Raw genomic sequence first — 16,775 nt, forward strand, 5'->3', positions numbered from 1 at the left:
TTTATTGCAGTTAAGGAGGGATTCCTGACTCTATCCTATTTCTCTCCGTTCTCTATATAGCTTTAAGAGACACTCCTGAGCTTAAAAAAATTAATTTCATCCCAGAGCACAATAAACCCCCGTCAAAACAATCAATTGTTTATTCTGATGAATGTATTTATTGATGAATGTAATTATTGAAAACGGAGCAACTTCTTGCAGAAATTGAATTTGTATCAAAATCTTACAAAATTCTCCTTCCATTACCTTGTTTGGAAATGAAAAGGGGTTGGGGTAGAGAATGCTTTGTTTTCCTTTTCTTTGGAAACATCCTTATTTGGCATCTGTAAAGCATTTACATTCCCTAGTTCTGGATCAAAGTCCTTTCATGGCTCATGTTACTTATTCCTTCTTTAACTGAAGCACAGAAAGAAAAATGGTTTTTTCTTCCCTCAGGCTTACATTATAAACCACTATAAAAAATCCCAATTTTTAGCAAGGAGGTAGAAAGAATGAAGAATAAAACATCTCACAAGGTATAATCTAAAGAATCATCAACACACATGTGCTCCAGAACAAGTGCTGTTGGTAAACACAAGTTTCTCAAGCAGTTATGAAGCATGTGAAGGAAAATTTAGTAAAACAAAGGTAACTGTGCTGCTGGATTTCTGTCATTTCCCCATGTTCCAAAGGTCTGTGCTCTTTGGGGAGGAACTTTGTCCTCTTCAGCCCGTGTTGTGGCTAGTACAGTTGGCCTAGTATTGAGATACAAGATGGACCAGGCTAGCAGTGTTAGAAGCAAAATGCTGTTTTCTTTTATTGTCTGAGTGGCAGGATGGAATCTGGATATCAAAGAACTATTTTTTGATAGAAGAAGACCTCCTCTGAGTCAGCTGTGACACCATCTCATTTTACATTTGCAGGAGAGTGTAGGTAGTTTTGTATCTGAATGCAGAACAAACTCTTTCCAAGTCTGACCCTTCTGTTGATCCAGTGCCCCGAGGAGTCTGGTGTTTCTGCTTGTTTCAATGCTGTTCTGGCTATTCCTCTGGATTTTTGCCTCTCACATGTGAAACACATGGTACTGAGCCCAGTCAGCTTCTTCCAGTCTGCAGACAAACTTCTAGTCTATGGCCTGTGACCTCAAGCACTGGCTGTCTGCTGTTTCCAAGTATTGCTACAGCAAAAGGGTGTATAACAGCTGTTTCTGATTTATCTTGCAGGAAGAACTTGAATGTTGGTCAGTTTTAGCAGGGCCTATGACTATCTAACTAGCTTGAGGTAAGCCTGTACCACAACACACATACCTTTTGTTCCCCCATACCAGCTTTGTTCTGATCTGTATTTCAGTGTATTCAGATATTTTAATTGGTTTACTTCACAGACCTTCATTCAGCATGTTTCCAGTGTAGTGTTGCCTTTCTGTAAAGGGACATACAGTACCACATAGCATGTTATTTATTTAACCATAAAGCAACACAAACAACAATCTGTTAGGCTGATTTGTTTCTATTAGTTTTCATCCTGCAGATCAGAACTTAATCCAGACTTCAGCCTTCCTCCAAAAATAACATTACTGACACCTGCTGTCACATCATTCTCCTCACAGAGCTCTTGGCCACATAACTTCTCTGACAGAAGGGAAAAAACCCTCCCTTTGGATTATGAGCTAAACCCTGACATTAAAGAGAAAACTACCACAGTGGTGTTTCCTCCTTGGTGGCAACTTCTTGTTAGTTGCTGTATGCTTCCACACCCCCTCCAGTTAAATGCATCCCCAGGGAGAGGATTTCTTGCTTTGTGTGACCTGAAAAATGAAATGTGGTGCTAGCTTTTGGGCACAGTGAAGAATATTGTTGAGTTTTGGAGAAGGGTTTTGGTAGTAGAACAGTCCCAAATTCTGCCTGGATGTTAGATCTGGTGTTGGACTCCTTAGGTCTTGGCAGAGGCTCAAGCATAGTCCCTATCTCCCTGTCTGCACACTGAAGATGGTTTGTGGATTTCGACCTATTTGAACTTCTGCAGTACTCCCTGCTTTCAATACAATGACTTTGGACCTTGGACAACTGACCTGGTTGTTTCTTTCCAAAATTAATTCTTAGTTAGTAGATTTCAACACTGTTGGAATATGTCCATTGGTGGTGTCCCAACGGCTGTACCTAGTACTAGACAGAAGTGAAGATTAAGCAAGTACTGAGAGGCAAAAAGATCAAACGCATGAAATCTTACTACATTAAAATAATAATGATGTTCTGATGCAGCCGAGATTAAAAGTATTTATGCAATACTGTGTTGTGTTAATCCAATGCTTCAATGAATTGGATCTTGAGGATGGAAATAAAAAAGACTTCAAAGGCTAGGGATTGCAAATAGCTAATTGATACAGGTTACTTAGGTGAAATGAGTATGCAAAGGGAGATTGGTGTTGTGTTTTAAATTGACTGGGGGTGTATATTTAGCTAACAATGATCTCTTTCTGATTCGTATGACTCATTAGGTAAACACTACTTGTACAACTACCTGATGCTGCCCTGAAAGGGGTACACAGGATGTTTCAGTGGGACAGGAATCCTGCCCCATGGAGACCATTTGTGCTGAGTTCTTGAAAGGTCAGGCATACTTTAAAGTGTAAGTCAGGAAAATAAGGATTTAGATTAAAACAAAAACAAACAAAAAAAAACAACTTCAAAGCTGATGAGTCACTTCAGACCATGAATACTGGAAGATACTGCTTTTCGAGTCCAAAGATTGTTGTCCTCATTTGAGAGGGAAAAAGATTTGAACATTTTAAACTCAAACATTGTTACCTTATGCACAAAGAAGCCCTAACAGTACTACTTAAGATTTTTTATTCTTCTTTTCATGTTTCCCCTAGAAGATTAATGACACAGGAGATTTAAGAGCTTGCAGACACCCATAGATTGAGTAGGGTTGAGGAGAAGAAAATATTTAAATACTGAACTTCCCTCTTGCTAACTTATTTTTTCCCCCTCATCTTTCTTCCCTTTTTCTCCAATACCTTAGCACCAGTTGGTATGTAGTGTCTGTTTTGGTAGAGTCTAGACCTGCAGTTCTGTAGAGCATGGCGACGTGTCCAGTGGTGTTTGGTTTTTTTTTCCCTCCCCCTTTTCTGATGGCAGACTTCAAGCAGAATCAAGGAACTTGGTATTTCACAGGACAGGACAGGAGAGTTTAGACCTCTAGATCAAATAAAAATAAGCCAAATCTCTCTTGCATATGAAATACAAGGTAGCAAGAAGCAAAGCCCTTTTTTTCCCCCACTTTGTCCTGTCCTTGCTGCATCCTGTGAAACCATGTCCAAAGCCCTTGTAAATCAATGAGTCTTTCTGCTGATTTAACTGGTTTCTAGAAGAAGCACCAGGATGTGTGACAGATAGAAACTGCAACAAAAGTTTCAGCTGTTCAGGGATGATAAAGATAGGTATGTATTTGCGTTGACCACTAGCATATCACTTTGAGATCTGGGGTCAACCTAATGTTTCCACGTTTCCACTTGTGGTGAAATCCTTTTTTTTGCAGAGATGCATTTCTAGACAAGTGTAACCAGAAAGGAGCTGCCTAGTTGCCTTAATTTTTCACCTGTTTTCCATACCTAGTAGTAGTTGCATGGATATGTCTGCAAGAGAGGTACTTGCTAAGACAAATGGTATGGACACCTCAACATATGGGGGGGTGTTTTTTTCCTTTTGGTTAACATGGCAGAAGGCTGTATAATTATATGTTCAGCTTCAATTCATAGTTTCCAATTGTATTATATGGTTAATCCTCTCTGTGCATTAACTACCTGGCTGCAAATGTGTAATTAAGAAGTATTTGAAATGGGAGGAGGCCTGTGTATGGATAAGAGGAGGTGCTGCTAAGCTCTCCTCTCCCCTTATCATTGATTCATTTTGTTTGATTTTTATTTTTTTCCCTGTGTAAATACTGAACAAGTAGATCTGGGAGGAAAAATGATGAGAAAAAGAATCTCTCTGGGGTTTGGAGGGGGAATAAAATAAACTTTGTCTGTGAAAATAATTCTTACTAAAGCAAAAGAGAAAAGATGGAGAAGGCAATGACAGGCAGCTTGGAGCAACTCCTGAGGTGACTGCCGGCCCTCCACAACCATCCCCTTGAGATGTAGCAGTGCAGGAGGGGGAGATGGTGACAGCAATATTTAGCTACCATCTCTGGTGTTTCACTTGCCCACTCTCCTGCTGTGGCCTCTTTCCTTTTTGCTGAACGTGTTTGCATTTCCGTTTCAAATCCACAGCTGTATGTTTTTGCTTGTTTCTACCCCTGCAATCTTATAATGATGCTTGTACATTTCTCTAGCCTGACTCCCACAGTAGAAGAGGAAGAAAGCACAGTAGGATGTGTATGTGCTGCTGCTAGAGGACAGCCACCAGGTACAGATGAGAGAAGTGCTAGATAGCTGAAGTCGTCATCGGAAAGGGTTAGTGATAAATCTCTTCTGCTATCAGTCCTGTCTTTCATCCATGCTCAACAGTAGCCAATAAATGCTGTTAAGGGCTATGTTGAGTGTATTTCCTTTAGCTTTCTTCATGAGATGGGCGCCAAACATGCATCCAGGAGTGATCGCACCCTCCATCTGTGAGCAATCATCCTGCTTAAATACAGCAGCAGGCCTGACTCTCGGAGAACAAAACAGCAGGGCTGCTGCTTCTGCTGCTCAGCTGTGCAGGCAGGGCAGGAGCAGGGAGGAGGGTGGTGGTGCAGACTTTTGGCTGCCTTAGAGTGACCACATCCTGTCAGACTGCGGAAACATCAGACTAATGGAGAGATCTGCCTGTCTGAGATGTAGAAGTGCATGTGGGAATCTGGTAGATAATTTGCAGATGCATTTGTATTCCTGCAGGAGGAACAGTGGTGCAGGGAAAGGTCCTGACCTCTCTCCTGCACTCGGTCTGTTCACACACTTCCTACTCACGTCCCAGTTCTCCACAGCATTTAAGTACAGTGCAGACAGATTTATTTCAAGGAGGCTGTTTCCCTTTCTTCTGGTGCAGCTTCCAGGCACTGTTTTCCTGATTCTGCATGGAAAGACTAAAGCTGAGTCCATGATGGCAGGGTAACACTCAGAGCAGTAGCCAGTGGCCTTTACCTGCGGTTCTTCCTTGAGCAGTGTCCAAGTGGGAGACTTCCCTTCCATAAACTGCACACTGCAAAACCGGGTTGCCCACCCAGGACCATGCAGGAACATTGTGGTGTGAAAGAGAACTGATATCAAGCCTCCCAAGTTGTTAGTGCTCTGACCAAGATTTGTACTATTATACCACGTGAAATTTTCGTGTGAGATAACAAAGGATGGATTGTTTATGACAATGCTTAAATTTCTGGTCAAGTTGAATGTTAAAACCTGAGCTTTCCTAGGAACTTCACTGAGCCCAGTGGTATGGGAAAGCCGAGTGCTTTCCTGACAAAATCCTGAATGAGGAAACAGCTTGCTGTGCATGTGTGGCTGCTAAGACCAAATGATGTTCATCCAGTGTCAGATGGAACTGGAGGAACTTACCTTTACTGTTTAAAAAAAAGGGGGGGGGTGGATTTGGGGGCAAGGAAGGCAGAAGCCTTTTATAGCAGGCCAGTATTCTACACAGCCCTACTGTGTTGTGGTCAGTAAATCAAGAAGTCTCAGTTTGGGCAACTGCAAAGTATTTGGGGCAAATTTGCTCCTCCTTGTTTTTGCGCAGAAATTGCCTGAGCATAAAGTTCAAGGCTTCATATTCCTATCTTACTCTTTAAAATAGGGGTGTGTAATGAGGGGTGTGTTTGTCTTTCACAGAAGAGTTTGACTGGATTCACAGAATCCTCTTAGGACTAAGCACAAGCAAGTGGGGAAGAAATGCACCAGCTATCCTCAGAAGGTTTCTTTTGGCTTCCCTGTCAGAGGCCCAGTGTGCTTTTTTTCCTTTCCAAATACAGTTTTAATCCAAGATCACAATCTGGCAATACCAAACATATTTTCATTAAGGCCTATCTTGAAGATACTTATTACTCTCTCTGTATGGAAAGTCAACATAATGCTACAGGTTTGAGAGTTGGAGATGTAGCCATTACTTGGATAATTAGCCCTGGATGGTAATGTTTTGTGTGCCTCTTCTTCCCAGAAAATATAGTTGATCACTCTGCATTGTCTCACATGAAAATATGCTATAAAATTACTGATAGGTACCAGCCAGGGCTAAGAAACAGTTGAAAAAAATAGCTGAAAAAAAAAAAAAGAGTTGATGCTGCATGGTAAGTCATAAGCCTGTAATGCGGTGATATGATATTTTGTGAACAGGAGAGGAGGATGTTGTACTTTGAGAGAAATCTTGGACGCCTTTGCTGTCATGGTAGTAACTATAGCACTGCACCCATAAGGGGTGCAAATATCAAAAAGAAAAGCGGTCTGAGCTCAGACAAACCTAACAGCTAAGGGATTCTCTTGCTGCTTTTTCTCCTTTAAAGGACTGATTTATATTAACATAGTCTTGCTGTTAAAATGGAGTTTTTAAAGATAGATGGAGTTGAAATGTGTTGTGATTTGTTATTTTTAATCCCTATCTATAATGATGTCTCAGAAGCCTGAAGCTAACATCTGTTTCCTTCTTTGATTATATTTCCTTCTGTAGAAGACAATTCTTGTTTTTAAGTTGCTTTAAGTTGCCCCATTCTGTAATCAAAGGTAAAAGCAAGCAACAAACAACAACAACAAAAACATAAATCACTGTTATATTGTTTATGTCCCAGGGTAGGGGGGGCATTACTGCACAATCTGATGTGTGGGGAAAATACACTAAACCCAAGCTTGGCCTCTGTGCAAGACAGAGGGAAACGGAATCTTGAATCCTTTTCATTTACGTGTCCTCAGAAAAATCTAATTATCCTGATCACCACCTTTGGAGTGTTTGTAAGTCCTGTTGCTGTGTGTAGACCACTGCTTATACTTAAATGATGTAGACTTGACCTCATCCCCTCAGCGGGGCAGGAAAGAAAATTCCCCCTTTGCGCATTTTTCCTCTGACGTGCTTGGCTCTGGTGCTGGAGTCCCACAGCAGCTCAGGGCTGTGAGTGGAACCGAAGTTTCCCCCAGGTCACTGTGACAGGAAATTGGGATTATGCCCATTTATCCCCTCCTGTTTGACGGGACTCGACAAAAGGGGCTTGTGGGGGCTCCGAGGGCCGCTCGGAGCAGGCCGAGGCCGGCGGCCCAGAGGCGCCGGGTCTCGGCTCCCCCCTTCCCCATCCGGCCGGGCCGGGCCGCAGGTGCCCGCCGCCCCCTCAGGGGCTCGGCGCCGCCCCCGAGCGCTGCCGCGCGGGGAGCCCGGGGGCAGCGGGCGCTCGGCGGGAACAAAGGCGGCGGCAGGCGGCGGTGGCGGCGCAGTCCGGCCCGTGCGCGGCGTCCCGCCCGCCCCTCCCTGCTTCCTGGGCCGGGCCGGGCCGGGCGAGGCGGCCCCCGCGCCCCTGCCCCCGCCCCGCCGGCGCGGAGCGGAACAGAGCCGCCGCAGCGACAGCGGCGCCCGTCGCGGGAGCTGCATGTGCGCCGCGGCAGCGGAGGAGGAGGAGGAGGATGGCTGTGCTCAAGCTCGCCGACCAGGTGGGCACGGGGGGAGAGGAGCGGGCCCCGGGGCACCGCGGCGCCTTGCGTCGAGCCGCGGAGGGCCTGCGCCGGCAGCGGGGCGGAGGCGGGGCGGGAGGCCCCCGGCTCGGCTCGGCCCGGCCGACCCCGGGGCAGGGAGAGGCGGCAGCTCGGCCAGCGGAGCTCAACGTCTTTAAAGCGTTCAGCCCGGCGGTATGCCGGCTGGCGAGCCCTGGTTTGGCCGCGTTGCTCGCTCTGCGTGTTTTAATCCGGTTTGTTTTAGCGCGCCCCGCCGATAATCTGCAGCGTAGGGGTCCCGCAGGCGTCGGACCTCCCTGTCGGATGGTCCCGCACCCCTTGCTCTCGTATCGCGAGCCTCCCTCGCAGCCTGCCCGTGCTCTCCTAAGAAAATCCTCCGTAAAACCTCTTTCTAAGGCATTGGAAAGAGGTTTGAAATGAAAAAAGGATCAGGCTGCTCCTAAAGTAAAAGCAGCCCTGCGTGGCTGAGCACTATCTACAATGTGTTTTCATGCGCTGCAGAAGGCTGTCTCCTGACGTGTCCCTCTGACATCCTCATCTTCAGATGTGGTGCCTACAGCTGGCAAAGAAAATGTTTCACCCTGCGGGGCTTCGGCGTCCTGCGGTGCTCAGGCTGAGTCTCGTAAATGAGGAGGTTTGGGTAGGTTCTCCCTGTTGATAATCCAAGCTGTAAGCATTAATATTAAAAATACGTATGTTATGGAAGGCTGAAATTGTACCATTTTAGTGCTTCTTGTGTTTAATGAAGTCCTTGATTTTACTGCCTTTAGAATTTTTAAACCTTTAGCTAAAAATTTTGCGGCAAGGATTTTGCTGCAGCAGTAGAAGTCAAAACAGATTTAAGCCAAGTGGATCATGTCTTGATGAAATCTGTATTGCCATAAAAAGCAACAGCAAGCTGTCATCCTAGTGTTTGCCCTCCTGTTCTCTTCTGGCCACCCTTGAAGATGAGGGATGAGGCTCCTTCGAGCTGCTGTTGCGCCCCTGCAGCACGCTTGCCTTGGGGATACTCGATATCTTGGTGGTTGCTTGCAGTGGTTCCTGGTCAGGCTGTGCCTTGAGAGGCGATATGACAGGCTGCTAGTTTTTCTTTGCAGGTACCTGTCTGCTGTTGTTTACCAAGGGATATACTGGTCCATCTGCGCTCTTCCTACTGGATCTCTTGCGATTTTTTTTCCTCAGTTTCTTCACTAGATCTTCTTTTACTTCTGAGGGACTGGAGGAGTGGGAGGACATGTTCAAAGCTGGCTGCGGCACTTCCTCTAAAACTGGGCCCACAGGTTCATGTGTGTCTGTTCCTGTGTGTTCAGAGCTGTAGGCGCAGAGCCCACGGCAGCTCGAGCAGCTGTAACCAAAGTGTCAGTGCCGCACAGCCTGCAGCGGTTGCACTGTGCGGGTGAGGCTAAGCTGGGCTTCTTATCTACCTCAGGTTTGAAGAGCATTGTCCTCAGGCTGGTGCCCTTCTCACCAAAAGACACGTGGTAGCAGCTGTCCCACGTGTTTAAAGATAGACACAGGTGAAACAGAGGTGAAGCTGGTACGAAGAACGGCATGCTTGGCAAGTTCTGTGTTCCTGTGGCAACCCCTGCCTGCGCTCAGACTTGCTGAGGCTACAGGAACAGGCTCCTTCTGCCTTTCTTCCTGCTCTTGAGTATCAAGTCAATTGTGGCAGTGATAACTCGCAGCGATTCAGGAAGCGGTTTCCTTTTGCTTAAACACAAGAGACCACAGCAGTCTGTGCTGTCTCCTGCAATGAGGATTGCAGTGTGTAGGACACTGGACAAGGCATAGCTGCCATGGTTGCGACCTGGACTGCTGTGAATGCAGGCTGGTGTTTTGTGTGCTTAGTGTGCAGCCTGTTCAGGTCATGTTTGCGATGCTCAGGGGAAGTTGACTCTGAAACCAAGAGTTCCTCTCTGCCTCTGATTGTGATTTCTGTAGCACACGCTTTCTTCTGGCTCCATGATGTTCTCTCACAGGGAGGAGAGGCTTGTGTAGAAGACTAGAGAACCCCACACTAAGAGTTTAAGCATATTTCTCCAAGTAACCTGTTTACTCCTCATCTTCATTCTTGCTTTCTCTTACCAATGGCATCTAACAGCACACAGAGCCTCCAAACAGAAGAGAAACTAATCACAGGCTTTGAAGAAAGGTAGACTTCCATTATTGCTTCTTTTCTGGTACTGCTGAGAGGTGTTAAGGTATTGCTGTGCTTAAACCTCCAAAGAGATTAGCATCTCTATCTGTTTGACTGCATTCTGTCCTTAGGCAGGAGAGCTCAGTTTCAGACTTTAGTATTTTTCATATGGTGCATGTAGGTTACTTGAATTTGTTTCCAAGTGCTTGCAATTGCTAGCTCATTAGTTGTGCCATGAGAAACCCTTAAATCTTTTAACGACAGGAAGTGCATTTCTACCATTATTCATTTCTGCATGAACTTCCTCCAGGACTCTCTCTTCAGTAACCCCCCAATAGTAATTTCTGAATGTTAAGGTGAAACAACCTAAAACAAGTCATAATTGTTAGCATTTTAATCTTTGTATTGATGTGTCTGTGCAGTTGTAACAGTTCTAAATATTCCCATTGTCATATAAAAATACTGTGAAACTTACTCTAAATCATAAAACTTTTATGTATTTTTTTCTCACCATCTCTGTAGTGAATGTTGATTACAGCAGCATATGAATTGCTTTAAGGACTAAATATATATATATATATATATATATATATATATTTTCAGGTCTAAGAGTTAATTCTGTGTTGCTCCCCACCCAGTTTATTGGTTGCACCTTTTTCATTTTGATAAACATCTGTGTTTTATAATATGTGAGGATGCAGCTGTATGTGATAAAAGCCTTTGTGTGTAAGCTGGAGTTCATAATGAGCAGAAAATGAGTGTTTCAACAAATGGGTGGCCAGAGACTTTCAGGCGGAAGCTTCACTGGCACATCTTGAGCCTGGCTCTGTGGACAAGATGATGGGGCATGAGAAAACCTTGCTGTGCTCCCTCAGGGGTTGGCTGAGGAAAGTTTCTTTCTTTTGCTCTTTGTTCGTGGCTGTGTTTTGCATTGCCATTTCCTCCTCCTCGCAAGTCTCCTTTCCCTTTACCAAAACTGTCTGAGGGTATCACTTGTTTTTCTGAATTTTGTGACTGCTTTTCAAGCAGCTGTTGTTGCCTGGATCTGCCCCTGAGCAGCTGTGGCTGGGGTGTTTCCCACCACAGGTCTCCCTGCTTGCACTTCTCACACAGCTTGTTCTTAATTGCTCATGTTTGCATCAAGTAGCTTAGTTTCTTGAGAATCATTTCTGCGTTCGCCACGTGCAGACTTTTCAAGGGAAAGCCTATTAGCTGAAGTCCTGCTGAATGTGCTTTTAATCTTCAGGGTTTCCACCGATGATTTTGGACGGCAAATACACACACAATTGCTTCTGTCAGCACTCTGCTGAGAGGGTAAAATCTCTTAAAGTATTTCTCAAGGTAAACTCCAGCGAGTTAGCTTTTGGAAAAATACTGTGGAGGAATCTAAATTTCTGTGGCTTCTCTGTCTCGTTTCCACGTGTGCCTTACCAGCGCAAGTGCACCTCACAGGACTGTGGCCCTGTCTGTGAACCTGAGGGCTGTCTCTGTAGCTACCTCCCGCTGTCAGCTCGAAACTGGCCGGGTTGCTCTGTGGTGAAGTAGTTACGTCCGATTTAGGATGCCAGTGCTCGGCCTGGCTCACCTTCGGGCCTGGCGCTGTGTCGGGGCAGCGGTGCGTGGAGCAGCCCCTGTCTGCTTGTCCTGGTGGCTGTTGGAGGCTGATGTAAGCTCTGCCCTGCCTGGGTGCTGCTTGTGGCCACACGTGTTCATGTGGGAAATGCGTCGTTCTGTCTTTGGAAAGCACCGGGTATCTTTTCTGTGAACAAAAATATGAAGTTACATAAAGATGAAGTCGGTGTAGCTGCTTTTAAGAGATGCAGCGCTTGGTGCATTTATGCCTGAATTCAGTGGGACGCTCGCTGTAGATTTGAGACAGGCCTTGACCCAGTGCACCTGGGGGTCCAAATTTCCTGTCACTTCAGTTTCACCAGCTCAGGCCCCATGTATAGAAAACAACGATAATTTTTAGGTTGCCCTTTCAAGCGTGTGTAAGGGTAATGAAGCCCAGCTAAATGGTGTGTGCACCGAGGCTGCTATTAGCTGCAAAACCTCATCCTGTCTCCAGGTATTTTGCCTGTTGTCCTTGGTTGCTGAAAGCAATGCAGTGTGACTGGAACTGAAAGGACCATTTCTCTCCCTTTCCCAAATGCTTTCCTGTCTTTGACAGTTCTCACTGACCATCAGGATCCTTTTTATTATGGTCACAGAGAAACAGCATTAAACAGATGTTTAAAATGATTTTAAACAGATGTCAGAAATCATAAAAATCGCCTGGGCAGAGGCTGGACTTGATCCGAACACACTTAAAAGCAAAATGAGTACAACAGTAACAAATAATCTTCTAACAAAGCTGATTACATTTCCAAATGTGTGCGTTTTAAAATAAAAAGCTTTGGAAAATTCCTGGCCTTGCTTAGAGGTGTGGGCAGGGTGGGTGCTGCTGCCTCACAGGTGGCCGTGGAGCTCTGACACCTTCCGTGTCTGGCCCTCTTCAGAGGGGGGGAAAGAAACTGTGAGTCCCCAAAGAGAGGAAGGTGCAGAGCTGGAAAGGAAGCTGCTTGCTTTTTTTGGTCATGGCTTATGAAGTATCATTTTCAGATGGCTTCGTAGCTTGTTTTGAGGTAAATTTTTATCAGGAGGATCCTGGAGTCGTGCACTGTGCTCACGTCTACTGTATATTTTTCTGTAGAGGAGAAACCCTCCAGAAGTGTGGTAAAGCTGTGAGGATTTTGTGATGCTTACACTGAGACGCCTGGGCTGCCTTGAGGGTGTGTATATATGTACCTGCCACGTGAAAATGTTAGTTGTGCCCGAGCTGTGGATGGTGCCCAGCAGAATCTGTCCTTGCATGCACCTGAGGTGCGGTGCCTGTGGTGTGGCTGAGGTGATTGTGGTCCTGGCTTGAGGCTGGGCCGATGATTTTGGCGCCCACGCTGCAGCCAACTTCTGTCACTGGGTAGGGTCTCCAGCCACTGCTGTTGCTCACAGCCTGGTCTTGGGGCCAACCACAGGCAGCCAGCAAAGAAAATGGTCATGTAGCTGCATGTGGGGTTTCTGGGAGCCTGCGTACCCCGGGGCCTGCCTGTTGGTTGCTGGAGTGGCCAGAGGCCCGAGACGTGGGGAGGGTTGTTGAGAACAGCACATCTCGGACCGTTCCTTTGAAAAACCAGCCCTTTGGTCTTTAAAAGCTGCTGTTTAGGCTGTCTGCAGGCTTGGGCAGATATTGTACACAGTAAGTCAGCATATTGTGTTTTTTTTTTTTAACCTTTTTATCACTTTTTAATCCCCGTTGACTAGAACTTTTTTTCTTTTCTCTGATACTAATACTGGTTTTAGTGTCATCAGGTGCCTACAGGAGCCAGGTATTATAGGTATAGGCCTATATTAGGCCAGCATTTAAAGGTACATTTTGACAACATTGACCATATAATAGGATTTTTATTCCTTCTCTTCCACTTGAACCCACTGCTTCACATACTGCTGCATGTGTACATGTATGTTGCAAAATGTATGGGTGAGCTAAACTTACTAGCAGAACATGATTTTTGTCATACCTCCGTATTTTAACTATTTTGTTTAGATGCTTTAAGAGCTAGAAAAGTTGCATTTTCAGGTGTTTCAATTTTTAAACTATTTTTTTTTCAAAAGTACGTATATGACTTTAGTCACTTTTTTGTTAGCTGCAAAGCCTGGACTAAATAGTTCCCACAGTTGGTGGCTGTGGCTTCAGCCTTGTTTTAATTGCTGCACTAGGAACGTGTAGCAGCATTATCCTGAAGCCCTTCAGCCTGGTGATGGGTGGGAATCAAAGCATTACAAAATTACATTTAAAATAAGGGAAATTATTTTGCAGTTTTATCTGAGGGTTTGAGGTCATTATTGAAGTTTGCAAGGAGTTGGTCAACAAATTACAGCATTTAGTTGTGGCTAGGTAATTGTGACATTCTGAAAAAGTGCGTGCTTTTTGATGACAGACATTTGCATATGTGTTGCTTTTGGGGGAAGAAAAAGTCGTCCCAGGCTGCAGATGTACAGCCAAAAATGGAGGGTGCTTAATGTGTTTTTGCCTTGCGATGCTAAATCTCCTAGCCTAACGTAAGCTTGTCTGGTCGATGTTTGTACTTTGTGTTATGAGTTGTTTTTATGTACGGACATGCATTTTTGTGCTTGAATTATTTGTAATAGCTTGCTTTCGAATTTTAAAGGAATGCTTGGGGAGAATGCCCTTGCAAAGCTCCTGCTTCCTCCCTGCAGCTGCATGCTACTGCATCTTTATGAGGAAGTAAGTAAAACCATAGTGGCTGACTTCTGCACGGTCTTGACAGATGTACCTGATTGGATCTATTTGCTGAGCCGAGGCTTTAGCTTTTTTTTTTTTTTTCATAAAGAAGTTGGTTTCTCAAGAAAAAAACCTTTTACTATTGAATGATGTACATGTAGGATTGCTCCAAGGCCACGTCTTGATATCTAATGATGCAACGTCTGCAATGATCACTAGCGCTAGCGATGAATAATTTGGTGTTTAAACATTGCTATTTCTATTCTGGCATATTTTGTGATCTCAACATGACATATTTTTGTCCCTCCCCTTGTGTTGCAGGCTTTACAATTTTAGAGACTTGTTGCTTGATCTTTTGTCCATGCAAAGACTTTGAGCAAAATAATCCTGTGGTGCCTCCTGAATTGCATACCTGTGTCTGATGTCTCTATAAACAAAGTATTAGTAGCAGTAGAGAGCTTGTAACTTGAAGAAATTAAATAGTTAAAAGGTAGAAATCAAGTATTGCTAACCTCATGAGCTATTTTTTCTTGTTTGGACAAGGTATAAACTAAAGAGCAGTTGCTCTGTTAGACACGTAAATATTACAGAATCCTGTCTGGGAAAGGAAACTTCTATGAACGTCAGTCAGCTTTTGTATACGTTTCTTCATTAATAATGTAGGCAATACCGTTCTGATGGAGAACCTGGCCCATTTCATCGTAACATCGTTCTAACACGACGAGCTCCTTGCCTGTCTGAGGTGAAAGGGCTGCAGGTTGCCTTCTGACATCTCTTCTTCAGACCAAGTTCTGCTTTTGGCTGCGTTGACTCCCGACTGACTTTGCAGGAGTGTGGGGAAGCTGCTTCGCTCTTAAAGCAACATGCTGGTAGCAGCACCTGCATTGCTGTCCTTCTGTGTATAAAGTTCATTTTTCCTGTACTTATAATAGGTGGGCAACGTGTCCTTTTCACCAGTGTTTTCATTCTCCCCTTCCTAACTGTGTGCACTCATGCCAGTAGCAAAAGGTGGGATTTGGAGGCTGGAAGCCTGTGATATTATCCAGTAAAACACTGGTTTGATCAGTGTGTTCTTTAGTTGCTTAACATGCCATGGGTAAAAAATGAGAGAACAAAGGCCTGAAATACCCCATATTGTCTTTGTGCTTCCAGCTGCTTTAACGTGCTTGCCAATGTGACATGCAGCATTTATCTCCAATTTAAAATCAAGAGAGGGACTTATTTAGTCATTGACTCCAGGAAAGTTTCCAAAAAGCTCTACCAGCCATGTGAGTGCAGTGTGCCAGAGCCTGCGAGCATCCCTCCTGCCTGAGAGGAGTGTGCTTAGGTGAGCGGTCCAGCTGCCTCCCGCTTGGTGGGAATCGTGCCCAGCATGAGGAAATGTCTTTGTTTTAATGTAAACGAGCCCTGATCCTTTAGGGAAGTGTGTAATCCTCCTCATCTGTTCGGGGGTCGTGGCCCTGTTTCTGGTGGTGCTTTATGCGGATGGAGCCTGTGGCTCACTGTGCCCTCGGCTGAAGGCAGGTCTGAGGTGGTGCAAAGCTGCCCTGCCAAGGTGGCTTTGGAGTGGTGGGTTGGGAACAGGGAGGCTGCAGCCAAGACCCCAAGGGAGGCGTGGAGGAGACGGGTGACATACCCGGGTGGGACAGAGAGCACTGTCGGGAGGAGGTCGTCATCCCAATTTGCATCACAGGGCTGGGTGTGGAGAGATTCTGTGAGCAAGTTCAGTCTGAGAGCACAGCAGGTGACAGAACAAGAACCAAATCCTGATTTACTTCTTTCTGTGGCTGAATCACAGCGGTGCCCTTCCTCCCTGCACATTGTTTTAGTGCTGTTTATGCTGCGTGGGTTGATGCCAGTCTTAGGATGTTGCAAGATGAGAAATGAACGGTGACACGCAGTTTCATAGCACACTGTTAGTGAACATTTTGTTTAGATATTGGTTCTATAATGTGTGAAATAGGCATTGGTGCTGCTTAAGAGAAAGTGCTCTGCTAGGAAATGGTTTCTAGGTCACCTGGTAGGTTAAGGTTTATTCTGGCTGATTGCAGTGGGTGGCTGCCTTGGGTTGCTAATCTTGTGTCATAGGCTTAGCATTGTATCTGGCCGTGCAAATGGTAAAAATGAGATCAGCCTGTTGTGTATTAGCGCCACTTCTGTAGACTAAATGTGTGACGCTTGGCCACAGCATGGACATAAAGCTGGGTGGGTTCAGAGAAATGGAGATAGCCTTCCAAATTCAAGCAAGGAAAACTTGCTGTAAGTGGATGAAGTGGTGCTCTTGGGTGCGTTCACACAAGGTCCACTTCATGTCAGGCTGAAACTGGGCAGTTTCCTTACTAAGTTTTGCTTATTATTTGTCAGTATTTACATACATATAATCTACCTTCTAAGCAGAAGAGGGTGCTCCTTTTAGAAGTGTTTTTGTGAAGACCAGTGAACTTGTGCCTCACACCTGCTACCCAGAGGAGTAATATTTCTTCTCTAAAATGGAGCAAATTGGGCTGAACAGATTTGTCCTCCTCCACAGAGGATTGTTAGCTGGGGTAGCTGGTTGCAGCGTGCCTTGCTGCTACCCTCTTCCAACAGGCCTGTGCACAGGCTTTATGTTAATTGGGGATCACATTTACAATCTTCTGGTTCTAGTTCCTGGTAATGTTTGTGCATCTTTAATGGGTTCTTATGACTATATTGTGCCCTCTGAGGCAGGTGTGTGGTTTACCAAAGAGCTGCCTGGAAATGGAGACAAGAAT

General features: G+C 45.1%; 1 protein-coding gene across 6 annotated transcripts in view; it reads left to right on the top strand.

The window, feature by feature from the left end:
• Positions 1-7,423: 7,423 nt before the first annotated feature.
• Positions 7,424-16,775, top strand: part of ANKRD44 (ankyrin repeat domain 44) — a 133,853-nt gene continuing 124,501 nt past the window's right edge. For 2 of the 6 annotated variants that reach the window (XM_040562690.1, XM_040562691.1), the window contains exon 1: positions 7,424-7,582. In XM_040562690.1, the coding sequence (XP_040418624.1) occupies positions 7,556-7,582 (27 nt within the window). In that variant the 5' untranslated portion in view covers positions 7,424-7,555. The remainder of the gene's footprint in view (positions 7,583-16,775) is intronic. The other 4 variants (XM_040562685.1, XM_040562684.1, XM_040562686.1 and 1 more) reach the window with 4 other exon arrangements.

The sequence above is a fragment of the Cygnus olor genome, chromosome 6 (genome assembly GCF_009769625.2).
Source record: "Cygnus olor isolate bCygOlo1 chromosome 6, bCygOlo1.pri.v2, whole genome shotgun sequence".
In the NCBI taxonomy this organism is placed as follows: domain Eukaryota; kingdom Metazoa; phylum Chordata; class Aves; order Anseriformes; family Anatidae; genus Cygnus; species Cygnus olor.